General features: G+C 34.6%; 1 protein-coding gene across 5 annotated transcripts in view; it reads right to left on the bottom strand.

Moving 5' to 3' along the window:
* SESN1 (sestrin 1) overlaps positions 1-14,984 on the bottom strand; it is a 99,147-nt gene that overhangs the window by 6,310 nt on the left and 77,853 nt on the right. For all 5 annotated transcript variants that reach the window (XM_072831838.1, XM_072831834.1, XM_072831836.1 and 2 more), the window contains 5 exons: positions 8,287-8,352; positions 7,317-7,517; positions 6,477-6,659; positions 4,339-4,581; positions 259-406 (listed from right to left, as the gene is read on the bottom strand). In XM_072831838.1, the coding sequence (XP_072687939.1) occupies positions 259-406; positions 4,339-4,581; positions 6,477-6,659; positions 7,317-7,487 (745 nt within the window). In that variant the 5' untranslated portion in view covers positions 7,488-7,517; positions 8,287-8,352. The remainder of the gene's footprint in view (positions 1-258; positions 407-4,338; positions 4,582-6,476; positions 6,660-7,316; positions 7,518-8,286; positions 8,353-14,984) is intronic.

The following is a 14,984-nucleotide window of genomic DNA, read 5'->3' as shown; positions in this document are numbered from 1 at the left end:
ACTTACATTCACAAGGTTTATTGGCAGTGATTTTAGTACTAAAACTCAAATGTCCTCTTTTAGTCTAGTGCTATTTATATCCTCTTCTCGGTTTCCTGCTTTATAAGTAGGAATACCTATGCAATAATAGCATCTCTAAAAGGAAAAATATATTTGCACTGATGTTTTAAAACTTATTTAAATTCTTTAAATAAAAAAGTGGGCTCTTTTTTGGTAAGTAATAGAAATTTTGTTGAGTATGTAAAGATTTTTTTTTACCTGAAGAGAAGACAAACATGCTCTCCCTTTTTTCTATTTCAAAACGTGAAGCCATCTCTTCCTGACTTGCCTCTTCTTCATCTCGACATTCCTGTAACTGCCTCATCTTTTCCATGAGGGCTTCGACCTCAAAGAAGGAATCACTTACCTAAAGAGAAAATACAATTAATGTTTCATATGTCAGAAAAAGGATGACATTTAAAAATTTTCTTTTTTTTTTTTTTTAAATTTTTATTTATTTATGATAGTCACAGAGAGAGAGAGAGAGGCAGAGACACAGGCAGAGGGAGAAGCAGGCTCCATGCACCGGGAGCCCGACGTGGGATTCGATCCAGGGTCTCCAGGATCGTGCCCTGGGCCAAAGGCAGGTGCCAAACCGTTGCGCCACCCAGGGATCCCTAAAAATTTTCTTTTAAGATACAAATTCTTTTGAGACAGGCTTAACAATATGGGAAAAATAGATCTTATGATTTTAATGTACATGAATGAATAAAAAATAGAATTATTTTGGCCTATCACATACATTGATATGCAGATAATGAAATAAAAATGATCTTAGGAACACATTCTTCTTACCTTATAAAATTAGTAATATCATTACTGTTAATAAGTTTTAAGAACTAAAATTTAATACTAGTTGTCAATTTAAAACAGAACTGCTCAACTAAATAAGATACAAAGTGGTTTTGCATCAGCTAGGCACATTGGGCATACTGTTAACATGTGTCTATCTTCAAATTATAGTAATCATCTCTAGTTTACCAATTAAGAATGAAATGTGTCCTTACAGGGCTGGAATTCTCCACCTGACCTCTGCAAATGAAACTGGCAGCTGTCACTTACTGGGATGACTACAGCAGTGACATCTGTAGTGACAGGTCTGACACAGGCGTACTGGCCAAGTGGGCTTGCACTAGCCAAACGATATATACCTTTCTATACTGCTGCATCCTTACAATGAAAGTAGGATCAAAACTGTGGAATTTATCGTAAAAAAATAGTAAAATATCTTCCTATTTCAAGTCTCAGTGTTCAAATACAAAACTAAAGTTTACCCTGTTATAAATATCTTTGGCTACGAATGCCTCTTCCCCCTCCTCTTACACTCTACTTGGCTTACACCCTTGATATGCTTTTCCTGTTCTATCCTCCCATCCTAAATCTTGCCACCGTGTTCTCACACAGCACTCTGCTCTTTGATTCAGAGCACCAAGTACAGTTTGTCTTGTTATTGCAGGACACTGGTTTAATGCGTGCCTCCCTCAGACCGACCCTTCATAAGGGCAGGGGACTATAGGTATATTATTTAGGTATATTAATATACTAGTAAATTATTACTAGTATATGGTCAGAATCTAGCATAGTACTTGGCACATGGTAGATATTTGCAAAATACTTGTTGCAGAAGCCTCATCAAGATAATTCTATATTAAGAGACAAATAGTCTAGACTACTAGTGCTTTATATTTTCATACGATCTTAGTTACACCAAAATACCCTCTAGTAAGCACTTTCTCTCACAACTTTGTGATGGAAAGTGCTTCTATGATGTACTGAAGATTCTTCTGGTACATACATCTCCTTAATCACTCCTGAAACAGAGCTAGTAGCCAAATAAAAAAGGGCTGAAAAAGATTATGTTGCTTAAAAGAATGAACTAAGGTTAACAAAAAATAATCAAGGTTTCTGTCAACTCACATTACCATTCATTATACTGTTTATCTACTTCCTTCTAAAATAGACCATATTTAAGTATTCTTAAGGAAAGACAATTTTTGATATATTTACAGTGAAATAAGAGGAAAAGAAAACAAAGTATATTTCTTTTGCTCTTTGAAAAATCTTTTAAAGCTGTTAGTGTTTAAAAAAAGGTACTTAAAAAAAAAAGGTACTTAATATTAAAATGTTAATATTGTCTGAGGAAATTCTTTGTTTTTTTTTTAACCATTTGTATCTGAAGAACTGAGTCAGATATCTAAAATGTACCTGAAGAATAAACTATCAGCTACTGACAAGTGTCATCAGTGTAGGGTGTAAACCTTTTTAAGAATAGCCAACTCAATACCTGAGAATGGGGATTTTACTAGAGAAATTTAAAATTTCTAATTTCTATTTTACTGTTATCTCATGTAACAGAGGGATACCTAGAAATAGTCAAGTGCTTTTTCTTTAGACTTGTTTTTTATTTTTTTAACCCTTTCCCCAAAAATTTTATTAGGAGAAAACAAAACATTTACAATGTTTACAGTCACAATTTGTAGTGAACTGACTCCCCAAAATATATTACAACTCAGTTTGACTTTTGTCATACTCAAAAACCTACTTCTAAGTAGTCCAGAGTATATACATACACGGTGCCAACTATATCTACATATAAACTAAAGCTACTGCTCATTCATCTATTGTCCAGGAAAGTACTCCTGCCTTTCTACACACACACACACACACACACACACACACACACACACAAAGGAGAAGTTTTGGAATTTTCTATGATGAAACAAGGCATATATATATATATATATATATATATATATATATATATATATAGTGGTAAATATCTTTTCCTTTTGTGCAGTTGAACTCATCCCACATTCAAATTCTCTCAAGCACTAATAAACAAAATACTTATTTGGTTGAAGAACATTTAGGGCAAGTTCTGGCCCTTCCAAAGGCACTGTGAGACTCCCCGACCTCATTATTTTCTTAAGCCTCGTACTAAATCAAAGGTGAGAAGGACAACAATCCAATTCCAAGCATCCTAGCAACTGATATATATACCCTCCTTTAGACCATCTCATAACCCTGTTTTAATAAACAATCAGTGGCCACAGATGGGCCTATAACATTAATCCAGGTAGCTCAATAGAAGGTGAAATTGATGGTCCTGAACTCTGTCAGCACAGCAGTGATCAACTCTGGGAAAAGGAGTTTTCCCTTCACATGCTAATCTCATAATATTTAAATAGTACTTCTTATTTAGCACCTGATAAATGCCAGCTGTATTAGGCCTTACTTTAGAGACCTTTCATTTAAACCTCAAATAATCATGTGTTTGACCTTTATTTAGACATGAAAGAACAGAGGCTCAGGGAGTTTAGATAACTTGCCCACAGTCAAATATATATATATTAAAGGTAATTCAAACTTTAAATATGTTTCAAAGGAATAATATAACTGAGAAAATCTATGCTAAGTATTCAGAAGACTGTGATGCTGTTTCTGTGATTTCTCTTTGGAAACAGAAGTACACTATCACTATAGCAAAGAATACAAAGGGAATTTTGAATCATTGTATTTAGGAAATTAAAACCTGCTTATAGAAAATTCAACTTTTTTTTTTTTTAACATTTTATTTATTTATTCATGAGACACACACACAGAGGCAGAGACACAGGCAAAGGGAGAAGCAGGCTCCATGCAGGGAGCCCCATGTGAGACTTGATCCCTGGACCCCAGCCGGGGTCACACCCTGGGCTGAAGGCGGCGCTAAACCGCTAAGTCACCAGGGCTGCCCAAATTCAACCTGTTCTAATTTATTTTAAAGGAATTACAAAATTTTGAAAATAAAAAAGTCAGAGAAGAGAAGGAATAGAAGTGAAAACATTTTAATAAATTTACATTCACTTTTAATGAATTTGTGCCGAGTTAAAGATGAAAAAGAATTTTAAAAGAAATTTCCAGGTAAGGGCTGATTTCTTTTATGCAAAAGGAAGGAAAAGAATGTGATCAGCATCAGGGAGTCTGGACCACCAAGTTGCATGGTCTCAGCCTCCCCTAATCTCATTGCAGCACCCATTCAATACTAGCTGGCTCTGATGGGGCACATGCTGGTGACTCCAGATCCTAAATTACTCAAGTGTAACCTCCTAGAGGGTCTTATATATAGCCCTTGGCACTAAACTAGTGCTAGGCATTTAAAGGCAGTCAATAAATACTTGCTGAATGAACAGAGAAAGGGGCCTAATATCTCTATGGACTTAAAAGGATGGGTTTTCTAAGAAATCACACGAAAAAATAATAAAATGGCAATTACTGTGATTAGTCTTATGATGATCCTAACAGATAATACGTACTTACCGAAACATTTCCTGCTGAGTTGACCTGCATTTCATCCATACTGTGATTGCCATTTGTAATGTCACAGATGCAGTAGTTACTAACCGAAGGAGGTCTGAAGGTATGGCCACCATCACAATGAATTTCTGGACTGATTCCACAGCCAAATGTGAATGAAGCAAGAGAATGATAGTGTGTGAGGAGAACTACTGCATGTACCAGTTCTGCAAGGGACCAGCTGTGCTCTTCAGCTTTTAAAAGTCCCTTAAGAAAAAAAGAGAACATATTTATATATTGGGTTATGGTGCTGGTAAAAGCGAATAGTTCATCTTGGTATTTAATCTATTTAAAATAGAATTAGTCACTATATAAAACCTATGGTAAAATTATAATTTAAGACATGGAGAACCAGAATTTGCTAAAATCATTTTTTATGAATTATGTATTTACAAATAGAGCTTAACATAACCTGATAATTAGATTTTCATTATTTTGATTTTCTGAAATCCTGATTTAAAAATGCAATAGAGTGCATTTTGCTTAAAGGCAGTTACCATATTTCAGACGCTGCATTATGAATGCATTAATTGTTGTTAGTTCAAAGTCTCAATCCAAATGCATTTCAGGTGGAAGGTACTGTATAAAATATGCTTCTATTTTTCTCTATTATCAAGCTTACTCAAATAATATTAGACAGTAGTCTGAACAACTTTACTCTGAATATTCCTAAATCATCAAATTATATTTATTTTAAAAATTATCCTCAAGGTAAAGTCTTAACAAATCTGTATCCCTTCTGCTTCACTACTTGTTTTATAATCTTATGTAATTTTGTATCACCACACAATATATACATTAATCCTATTCAAATCATATCCTAACAAAGATGCTTCAATTATGTAATAATATCTAAAATGTTCTAAGAACTAGAAAGATAAACCGCAAAATATGTCGTATTTTTAAGAACTTCTACTGCATGGTAGATACTTTTAGAGAATGTCTCTACCTTTATTCTATTAATAAACAGAACCAGAAGAAAACAGTTTCAATGGGATTTTAAAAAGGCACACAAGATGCCACTTCACACCTATCAGAATGGCTAAAATCCCAAACACTGATACATCAAATGCTGGTAAGGATGTGGAGAAATAGAAATGCTCATCCAATGCTGGTGGGAATGCAAACTGGTACAGCCACTTTGGAAGACTGTTTCAGTTTCTTACAAAGCTAAACATAGGTTTACCATGCAATCCAACAATCACACTCCTAATTGTTTACTTGAGTTGAAAATTTGTGTCCACCAAAAAACCCCCAAACCTGCACGTGAATATTTATGGCAGCTTTATTCATAATTACTCAAAACTATAAGTAACCAAAGGGCTTTCAAACAAACTGTGGTACCTCCATACATTGTATTACTTAGTAATAAAGAAATGAACAATCAAACCTGGGAAATGCACAGAAGAATCTTAAATGCATACTGATAAGTAAAAGAAGCTAATCTGAAAGGGCTATACACTGTATGATTCCAACTATGTAACATTCTGGAAGAGGCAAAACTATAGACACTCAAAAGATGAGGGGGAAGGAGAGAGAGATGAATAGGAGAACGAGGATTCTTAGAGCAGTGAAACTATTCTGTATGATAGCGTAAAGGTGGACAGGTGACACGCGTTTGTCAAAATCCATAGAACTATACAACACAAAGAGTGCACCCTAATGTAGACTACAAATTTTAGTTAATAGTAACATATCTTTTTTTTTAAATTTTTTTATTTATTTATGATAGTCACAGAGAGAGAGAGAGAGGCAGAGACACAGGCAGAAGGAGAAGCAGGCTCCATGTACCGGGAGCCTGACGTGGGATTCAATCCCGGGTCTCCAGGATCGCGCCCTGGGCCAAAGGCAGGCGCCAAACCGCTGCGCCACCCAGGGATCCCAATAGTAACATATCAATATGGATTCTTTAATTACAGCAAATGTACTAATTAATGATCCTAGATATTAACAAGAAAGACTAGGGGGAAGTTCAAGGGGGTAGTACAAAACTCTGTACTTTCTGTGCCATTTTTCTGTAAATCTAAAATTGCTTTAAAAAATAAAGTATTTTTAAAAAATCATTTTTTAAGTAACACCCTAGATACATCACATCTACTTACCTCAATATGTTCTTTGGTAATAAGCCAAGGCCTATGGGCTAACACTTTGTTAAGTTCTCCTAAATTTTGTAGTTTTTGAGGAGCATTCTCTAAACCATTAAGCCACTTGGGGTCCCCACCAACATGAAGGAAATCATTTACATGGAGGTTCACTAAGTAGGAACACTGATGTCTTGCTGCAGCCTTAAGAGAAAACAGAAGATCAATCTAACTATATATATTAAAATCTTCCTTTATAATGTGCAAAAGAGCAAGTTTTTGATTAGATTGTTTATAAGTTTTCCATAAATTACAGAAATGCGGTTTTACATAAACATTAAAAAAATTACATATACCACAGAAAGTACCTCATAAAAATCCCAAGAACAAACGAAATATCTGATAAAAGTATCTGAGCCTTAGAAATTGTGTTTATATAACAACTTGCAAAAAAAAAAAAAAAATAAAACAAAAAAAAACAAAACAACTTGCAGATCCTCAGATTAAAACAAACTTCAATTAAAGTGCCAACCATAAAATAATGGAGTATAATTTACAAATAAAAAACGAATAGCACCACTTATGTCAATGTGAACTACTTGTAATAATGGAATAGATCTTGTATTCTTCTTTATTCTCATTTAATGGAAAATGGTTCTGAATAGTATATACTTTTTTTTTTTTTTTACTGTTACACTTGAAAGTATACTTATTTAGAAAGAGGAAAACCATATCCTACCTAACAGGAATCCAATTAGAAGTCAGAATAGAAGTATTTATCCCTGTGTTTAAAGCATTAACCATCTGTTAAAAACATTAATAAAGGAGGCAGAAAGAATTTTTCACTTAATGTTTACAAACCATAATTCCGATGTAGTGCCGAAAATGTAAGGGTAATGGCCCATCCATTTGCAGTAGATAGTGTTGAGTTTTTAGAAAACTTTCTAGATATTGTGGGTGAAAAACCATCACTAATGTAATGTTATCCAAACGACCCAAAGCAGCAAAAGAATCTGCAAATAAGGAGTGCATCTGTGCGTCTTCACTCCCCACTTGGAGAATCTGTATAAAAGAGAGGAAAACCATGGTTACATAAATTGTAAATTGGTGTTAGAATGCAGTGCATACCTATTTTAAGTGTCATCTAGAAGCAGGTTAAATGTGAGTTGAGAGAGAGGTTATAATTCTGAAAATTTAACTCAACTGGTAGCAAGACAGAAGAATAAACAGTCACATATTATGTAGGAGGAGATAAATAAAAAAGCCTGAACATTAAAGGCCATCTAGATAGGCTGCTTGCAGACTTGGCCAGAATCCAAATAAAGCAGCAGATTTAGATTATCAAATTTGCAGACACTAAAGCTTTTCCCCTTTCCTTTTACCATCTACTCTCACTTATTTATAGAGAACCAAAATTAACGGCAATCTTTAAAAACAAAGCATAGGAGCCTTCACATATTTAGAATTAAAGATCCAATCTTGCCTTGATACCAGCCTGTGGAGATGGCCAAGACCAAGTAACTCAGCTTATGGGCATACACCTAAACATCTAAATATAAAGGAGATGGTGTTTCACTGGTCAAAAACAAGTCTGGCCTTTCCTTGATTTTAAATATGGGTGTTAGAAAAGCACCATGAAATACTAGAAATCAACATGTCTATAACAGCTTTCTAATCCCACAGATTCACTGCCAGAGCATGATAATTAACTGTGATCAACTCTGTGTAAAACATGTTGTTGTCCAACAGTTGTTCAGATGCCAAGATGTGGGTCATGAAAGCTTTTCCTTAAAAGCATATGGTTCACTATGTACTTTCACAAACAACATACCTCCTTTTCTGGTATGAATCTGCTTGGTCCGTGTCCTAGTGGTCGAGGAATTCTAATTCCAAGTTCCTAGAAAAGAAAATTACACCATCTTAAGCCTCCAGCTGTAAACAACATGAACTGAGGCTACAGGAATAGGAGGGAAAAACAACCAGTTGAACAGAGACAGGCTTGTTTTGGTGGCTTGTTTTCAATGCCATATATATACACACACACACACACACACACACACACTCACACACCAATTCCTCTGTTTGCATCGCATAGCTGACAACAGCTTATAACAAGACTCTAACTAAAAACAATAAAACCTGTTTCACTAAAACCAGAGTTTTGCATAAAGTACTTGGCAGAAAGTCTAGAACAGAAAGTTCAGCACATAGCAACCAACCCTGTGGATTGTCAGTGATACAAAATAAGACAAATGTGTTTGTACATCCAAAACTCAACAAACCAAAACATCAATCCCTGTGTATCTTGTCAGGAAATGAGAAAGCACTAACTTTTACATAGATGTCTTAAACTGAAAAAGAGTGTAATTATTATTAGATCTATAATAACATTTCACAATAAGAGAAGAAATAATATGAAAAATAAAAAGTAGTTACTTAAATACACAAAAGGGAAAAACAGGGCATGTTTTTCTAAACTGTGGCAGAGTAAAACAATCTTAGAGAAAGTAATTTTTTGAGTTTGCTTTAAATTTTTTACATACTATAATGGTATCAACTTTGCTTATATTTTAGAGAAACTCAACTAATTAAAAAATAAAGGTTTTCTGCCCTTTGACATAGTGAATCTAGAATCCTGTACTTGGAATCTACTAAAATCCTTTATTTTATGTGACAGCATAGCATGGTTAACAAAAACTGATAATCAAGTGGTAGGGGTCCATCTTTTCCCCCAATACAGAGTGCCTACAGAAACAAAACTAAATTAATACAACCTTTTGTTCTTTAAGGTTCATTTCTTATCAATCTGGTTTCTTAAAAAAACAAAACAAATTCCTAGAGTTTACATATCTAAATATTAACTCTTGCTTATACAATTACATACAAATCTTATTTCTACCCTACACTGCTTCCAAAAGTCCAACAAGATGATCCTTTTAAAGCAAATAAGAGGGGGAGAAGGTAGACAGAGATGAATAGGTGTCAGCAATTCAAAAAATCTGGTCCAAGTGAATGAAAACCTTTTAAGCAGAATGGGTTTTTTAAAATTAAGCCAGCAGGACAAAACTGAAGAAAATCTTTATTGGGAGAATTTAAGACTTGGATTCAAGGTATGCTATCATTGCCAACTAAATCTATGAAATATAATTCAAACAGTCTTGTATTAGAAGTTAGTAATGTCTTATTCCACACTTTTACTGTACATAGCAATACTCTATACCCTTCATTAGAGGAGGCACTCAGTTCACTGGCCGTGTGTGTGTCTTGATTTTAACAGCCTATTAAAAAATTGCAAGAAAAAACTCCACATTCCTGCTATTCAATACATCATCTTGGCACAAATGCAGCCATTTATATAAAACAATGACTCTATCAGCCTTTCTAACTGCTGAATTTCTGATCCAATTACATAGATTTCAAACAAGATATACTGGGCAAAACATTAAGGTTAAAATCAGTATTTATTCCTTCTCATTTCTTCACTATCTTATTTAAATTAAATGGATTTTAGGAAAACACCCATTTTAAGGTTTTATTATTCATTTTATACCTAAGAGACACTACTATTCTTGACGCTTTAGTACATAAAAAGGTAGTATTTCAAATGGAGGAGAAAAAGATTATTCAATAAATAATCTTGATACAACAGGAAAATCTAAACTGCCACTCAGAAAAAAGTGAAGTTGGAACCATAAATCATACTTGACTCCACAACAAATCAGAGGTAAATGTAAAAACAAAAACAAAAAAACATTAGTGTTAGAAGAAAACACTCATGGAATGAAGTTAGGCCTAAGAGTGCCATAAAAACCCAGACGTTACACACCAGGAGACTGATAAATGTGATGACATAAAAATACTTTCACATGGGAAAAATAAACATATAAAAAGTCAAAAGCAAACAGAAAACTGAGAAATACATTTGCAATTCCTCCATCAAAAGGGTTAAATTTCTTGAATACATAAGATTCCTACAAATAAGAAAGAAAACCCCCAACAAGTTGATAGAAAAATGAACAAAGGACATGGACAGTTAAAAAAAACGAAATACAAATGGCTGAAAAATTATCACCCTCACAATAAACCTTCAAGTTAACTACACAGAGATACTATTTCTCACCCAAAAGATTGCTTAAGATCAAAAGTTTATTAACAGGCTGTGCTGAAGAGAGGTTGTGAAGTAGTCATTCATTACTTTTATGTTTCTGATGTGAGTGTTCTGAATTGTGAGGAAATTTGATCAAAAAATATGTAAGTATAAACTACAACCCACAGAGAGGGCATTTTGTAATAATGATTGAAATTAAAAAGTCAGAAATCTTTTGAGTCAACAACAATGTTAACCTGTACACAGAAATGTCATATGTAAAAAGACAATCACTGCAACATTGTTTCTAACAGTATAAGATATAAAACAATCTAAGTGCTCATCAACAGGACTATTTCAATATAGTATGACCATAGACTGGAATAGCATGCAGTCCTTACAAAGAATGAAGCAATTCTACATGAGTTGGCTTTAAAATATCTCCAAGACAGATACAAATATATATAGGTAGATATAAGTGCATATATCTCTATATAAACATATACCTATATTAATTATTATGTATTATTAATATTAATTAATATATTAACTATGTTATTAATATATCAGTCATATTATTATATCTATATTAATTAATTATATCTACATTAAAACATATATACACACACTGTGTGTGTGTGTGTGTAGGGAGCAAAGTGCCTAATATGTATGTATGTATTATGTTACTACCTGTAAGGAGAAGGAAAACATTAGCAATTCCATTTCTAGGATTTTACATTTACATTAGCAACATATGGATGGCATATACATATTTTTAGTAACAAGACTGATAGCACATGGGCTTCAAAACAAAAAGGCCGAATTATATTATTTGGTTTTGTTTCTATACCAAATATATATTGAGCTCAAATATATATTGAGCTATCATAAAACAATAGCTTTAGAATTCCAAGAAACTATCAGTGTTTCAAAAATGGAGTATCTTCCTATAGGTATAGCCAAGGGTCTTTCCCAATGGTCCTATGTAATTGTCAAGTCTGTAAAGTCCACCCCTACAGCCAAATTTAGTGATTATAATGGTTGTCACTGTCTCCCTATTCCTTGCTTTCAATGGGCAAAACCTTCCTTCCCAATTCCTTTAAAAATATATTCCTTTAGAATGAAAAACTATGTGTTTCAAAGAAGGATGTTAATCAAAAGCAAACATTCTTGGGAATGAATTATAGTAGACCATTATGCCAAGAGCCTCTTAGTGCTAAGGTCATATTCATTTGTTGATGAGGTATAAGTCTGGCAAGAAAGCTGGAGACAGTAAGTAGAAAAACTGAAGAAAGGAATGGAAAAAAGTCTCTGTCATTTGAGATTCTAATTTCATTATTTTCCTTAAGGCTAGTTCCAGATAAAGTTTTACCCAGCTCACACTTAGACTACCAAGGTTAATTTCCTACTAAGCTGAAGAGGTTGTGACAGGTTTGTGCTATTCCTAAAAAGGAGCAAGGGAAATGGTAGGAAGGAAAAGGAGAGGAAGTAAAAGACAGACTGGGGGTGGGGGAAGGGAGACACTGATTTTCTTAAAAAAAAAAAAAAAATCACCACGTCTTTCTCAAAAAGAGTTGATCAAGACTGATATAATGGAAAATATAGTTAGTGCTGCTCTAAACTCACATCAATTTACTCTCCTAGACTTGAAGGCTAGACTCAAAAAGATGTCCCTTGTTCTCTTTCTTACGTAATAGACCAGGTACATGAGAAGGATACAAGAATATGACTTGATGAACTCTAAGACTCCATTCCAATTTATCCTAGTCTAGATTCAGGCAGGAAAGAGATTTTATAATTTATATTTACATATATCAAATTATATATATTTATATAACAAGCTATAAAATAATTTCATATGATATTTTAAAAATATTAGTACATAATTTGAAATCAAGTACTTAGTTCTGTTAGTGAGTGGTGGAGAGAGAGGCCGAATCTAGGAAATCTGGTTCCAGAGTTGGTGTTTTTAATTTTTACTCTTTTGAGCCTTTTTAAGAGTTTCTGATACCTAAAAGGTCCTTCTAGATACCACTGTTAGCATGAAACAGTATTTTTGGTTCCTAAAAGGTTAAATGTTTCAGTTTTCTGAAAAATTCATTTTTGAAACACTTCTTTTCCTAGTCAACATGACAAATTAGTTACTGCTCTATTTTCTAGCAGGTACTGATTTAAAAAAGGTACGGCAGGTCTTCAATAGGGTGATCAGAAGCCAAACTAACTGTGTTTCATAACTTCAATCATGCCTTATCTGTAGCTGTTAAAGAAAATGAATTACAGACTTTGAACAAATTTTGGCCAATCCAGATTCTAAGAGGCAGAACTGCCAACAGCAAATGGCCTTGTTTAAAAAGCAGATGTAGATGCTAATCACAGCACAAACCTCACAGGCTCTTGGTGAAGGTGTGGCTGGAAAAACTAACATGGGAACTAACAGTTCTCTCTCCTCTCAACAATCCTCCTAATCAGCATTTTGAAAAAGAGAGCAACAGCCTCTGCCATGACAACACTGCTGCAAATCTGACATAATACCTATTTCTTCTTAGTGTATAATACTAACACACTCATTTTCACAATATGAAAATTCTTAGCAAATGTTGACAGTACCGCAGTATATACATATTGTATGTTTCACTGTGTGAATCAGTGTTTGTACACTAAAAGTACCGTTCTAATCATAATTTCCAAATTTACTAAAGATACATTTATGAATCTATAGCAATAACCTTAGGTGAAAGAATGAATGATTTGCCACAAGTGCAAAATAAAAGCATTTCTTGGCTTACGGTGTCTACCCACTTGCAAAACCAGTTAAGAAGTAAATACAATTGGACCATTTGAATGATCTTTCTCACAACACTTGGGCCACTTTTAAAAAACTGTCCAGATGTTTAATGCAAATAACCACAATACTGATATTTTTGTTTTTAAAAAATTACAAAAGCAGTATCGGCTTTTTCAAACAAACTTCAAGAAGACAATGATAAATTGTGTAACAAGTTAGAGTTCCCACTCCACTTCTTCCTTCTTTAGGGGAATCACTGCTTATAGCTGGGTGCTAGCCTTCTGACATTAAAACATTCTTTTTTTTTTTAATTTTTATTTTTATTTATTTATGATAGTCACAGAGAGAGAGAGAGAGAGGCAGAGACACAGGCAGAGGGAGAAGCAGGCTCCATGCACTGGGAGCCCGACGTGGGATTCGATCCCGGGTCTCCAGGATCACGCCCTGGGCCAAAGGCAGGCGCCAAACCGCTGCGCCACCCGGGGATCCCGACATTAAAACATTTTGAAGAGAAATACAGAGGTGTAGAAGTGTTATTTTAAAAAATTCCTGTTCTAACAAATATACTGGTGCTTCTTTTAAATTTGTCATTAACTGTACTTGGGGAACTTACAAAGACTCTTTTTCTAGTATTCAGACTTCTATGAAATACATTCTAAAAAATAACCCACGGGCTTCAAATTACTGGATTTGTAAGGCTGACTTAGCCATATGTGTATCCTACACTTTAGTCGGGAGTTCCATCCCTGAAAAGTGTTTCATTTTAAAGCACCATGGTAGCTTGCTATGTGAGAAGAGTCATGTTATTGTTTTGTAAAGTGATGTTTTCCTATAAGGCACTACTTCCTAACTTATTTTCCCACATGTTGGGTGTGTTAAAAATAAAATTCAACTCTACAGATGCTTCCTAGTTTCCTAAACGCAGTCCCATAGGCACTATAATCAATGTGCAAGCTGAAATGTATCTATCTCTTTATCTTCCAGTTTACGTGGCTATATTTAGAAATTCTAAATCTGTGAAAGAACCAGGATCCTGCCCACAAATACCACCAGAAGCAGGATAACTGGGGATCACTTCTACTCAAAATGAGAAAAGACAGGTTATGGCCTGCAAACAGAAACCACGAATGCTATTTCTACCCTTGCACACATTTTTCTTTCTTTGATGGACTTTCCAAAGCAACAGTTACATTAATTACTGCATTATCTGTAAACAATCAAGCGCGTATCACCCACCTACAAATGTCAAAATCTAGAAAAGTCTGTTCTACATCCCTCCTGACAAGGTGTCTTCATTTAAGGCTACGTGAACGTAGGCGGCATGCTCGCGACGTAAGCTCCATTTACGAAAAAATACAAATCCTAAAACTGAGTCATTTAAGTGGGCAATGCTGCAGAAAAATTACTTTCCATCTAGATTTCTTGAACTAAGGCAACGCGGTGTTTCAACTCAGATTTTAATCACAGTTTCTTTCTCCTTGGTCGCCCTTTGGGTCAAAAGGCTCAAATTTTAGCTGTTAGGTTTATTAGTGACTTTCAAATGGGGCGCTATTTACAACCACTTAGAAGCCCCCCCCCCCCCAGGCTACTTCAGGCACCAGAGATGCGCCGCCCCGACGTCAGGTGCTGGGGGCACACGCACCCCAGGCAGCATCGT

The sequence above is a fragment of the Canis lupus genome, chromosome 7 (genome assembly GCF_048164855.1).
Source record: "Canis lupus baileyi chromosome 7, mCanLup2.hap1, whole genome shotgun sequence".
Lineage (NCBI taxonomy): Eukaryota > Metazoa > Chordata > Mammalia > Carnivora > Canidae > Canis > Canis lupus.
This window is presented reverse-complemented; position numbering and strand designations above follow the sequence as displayed.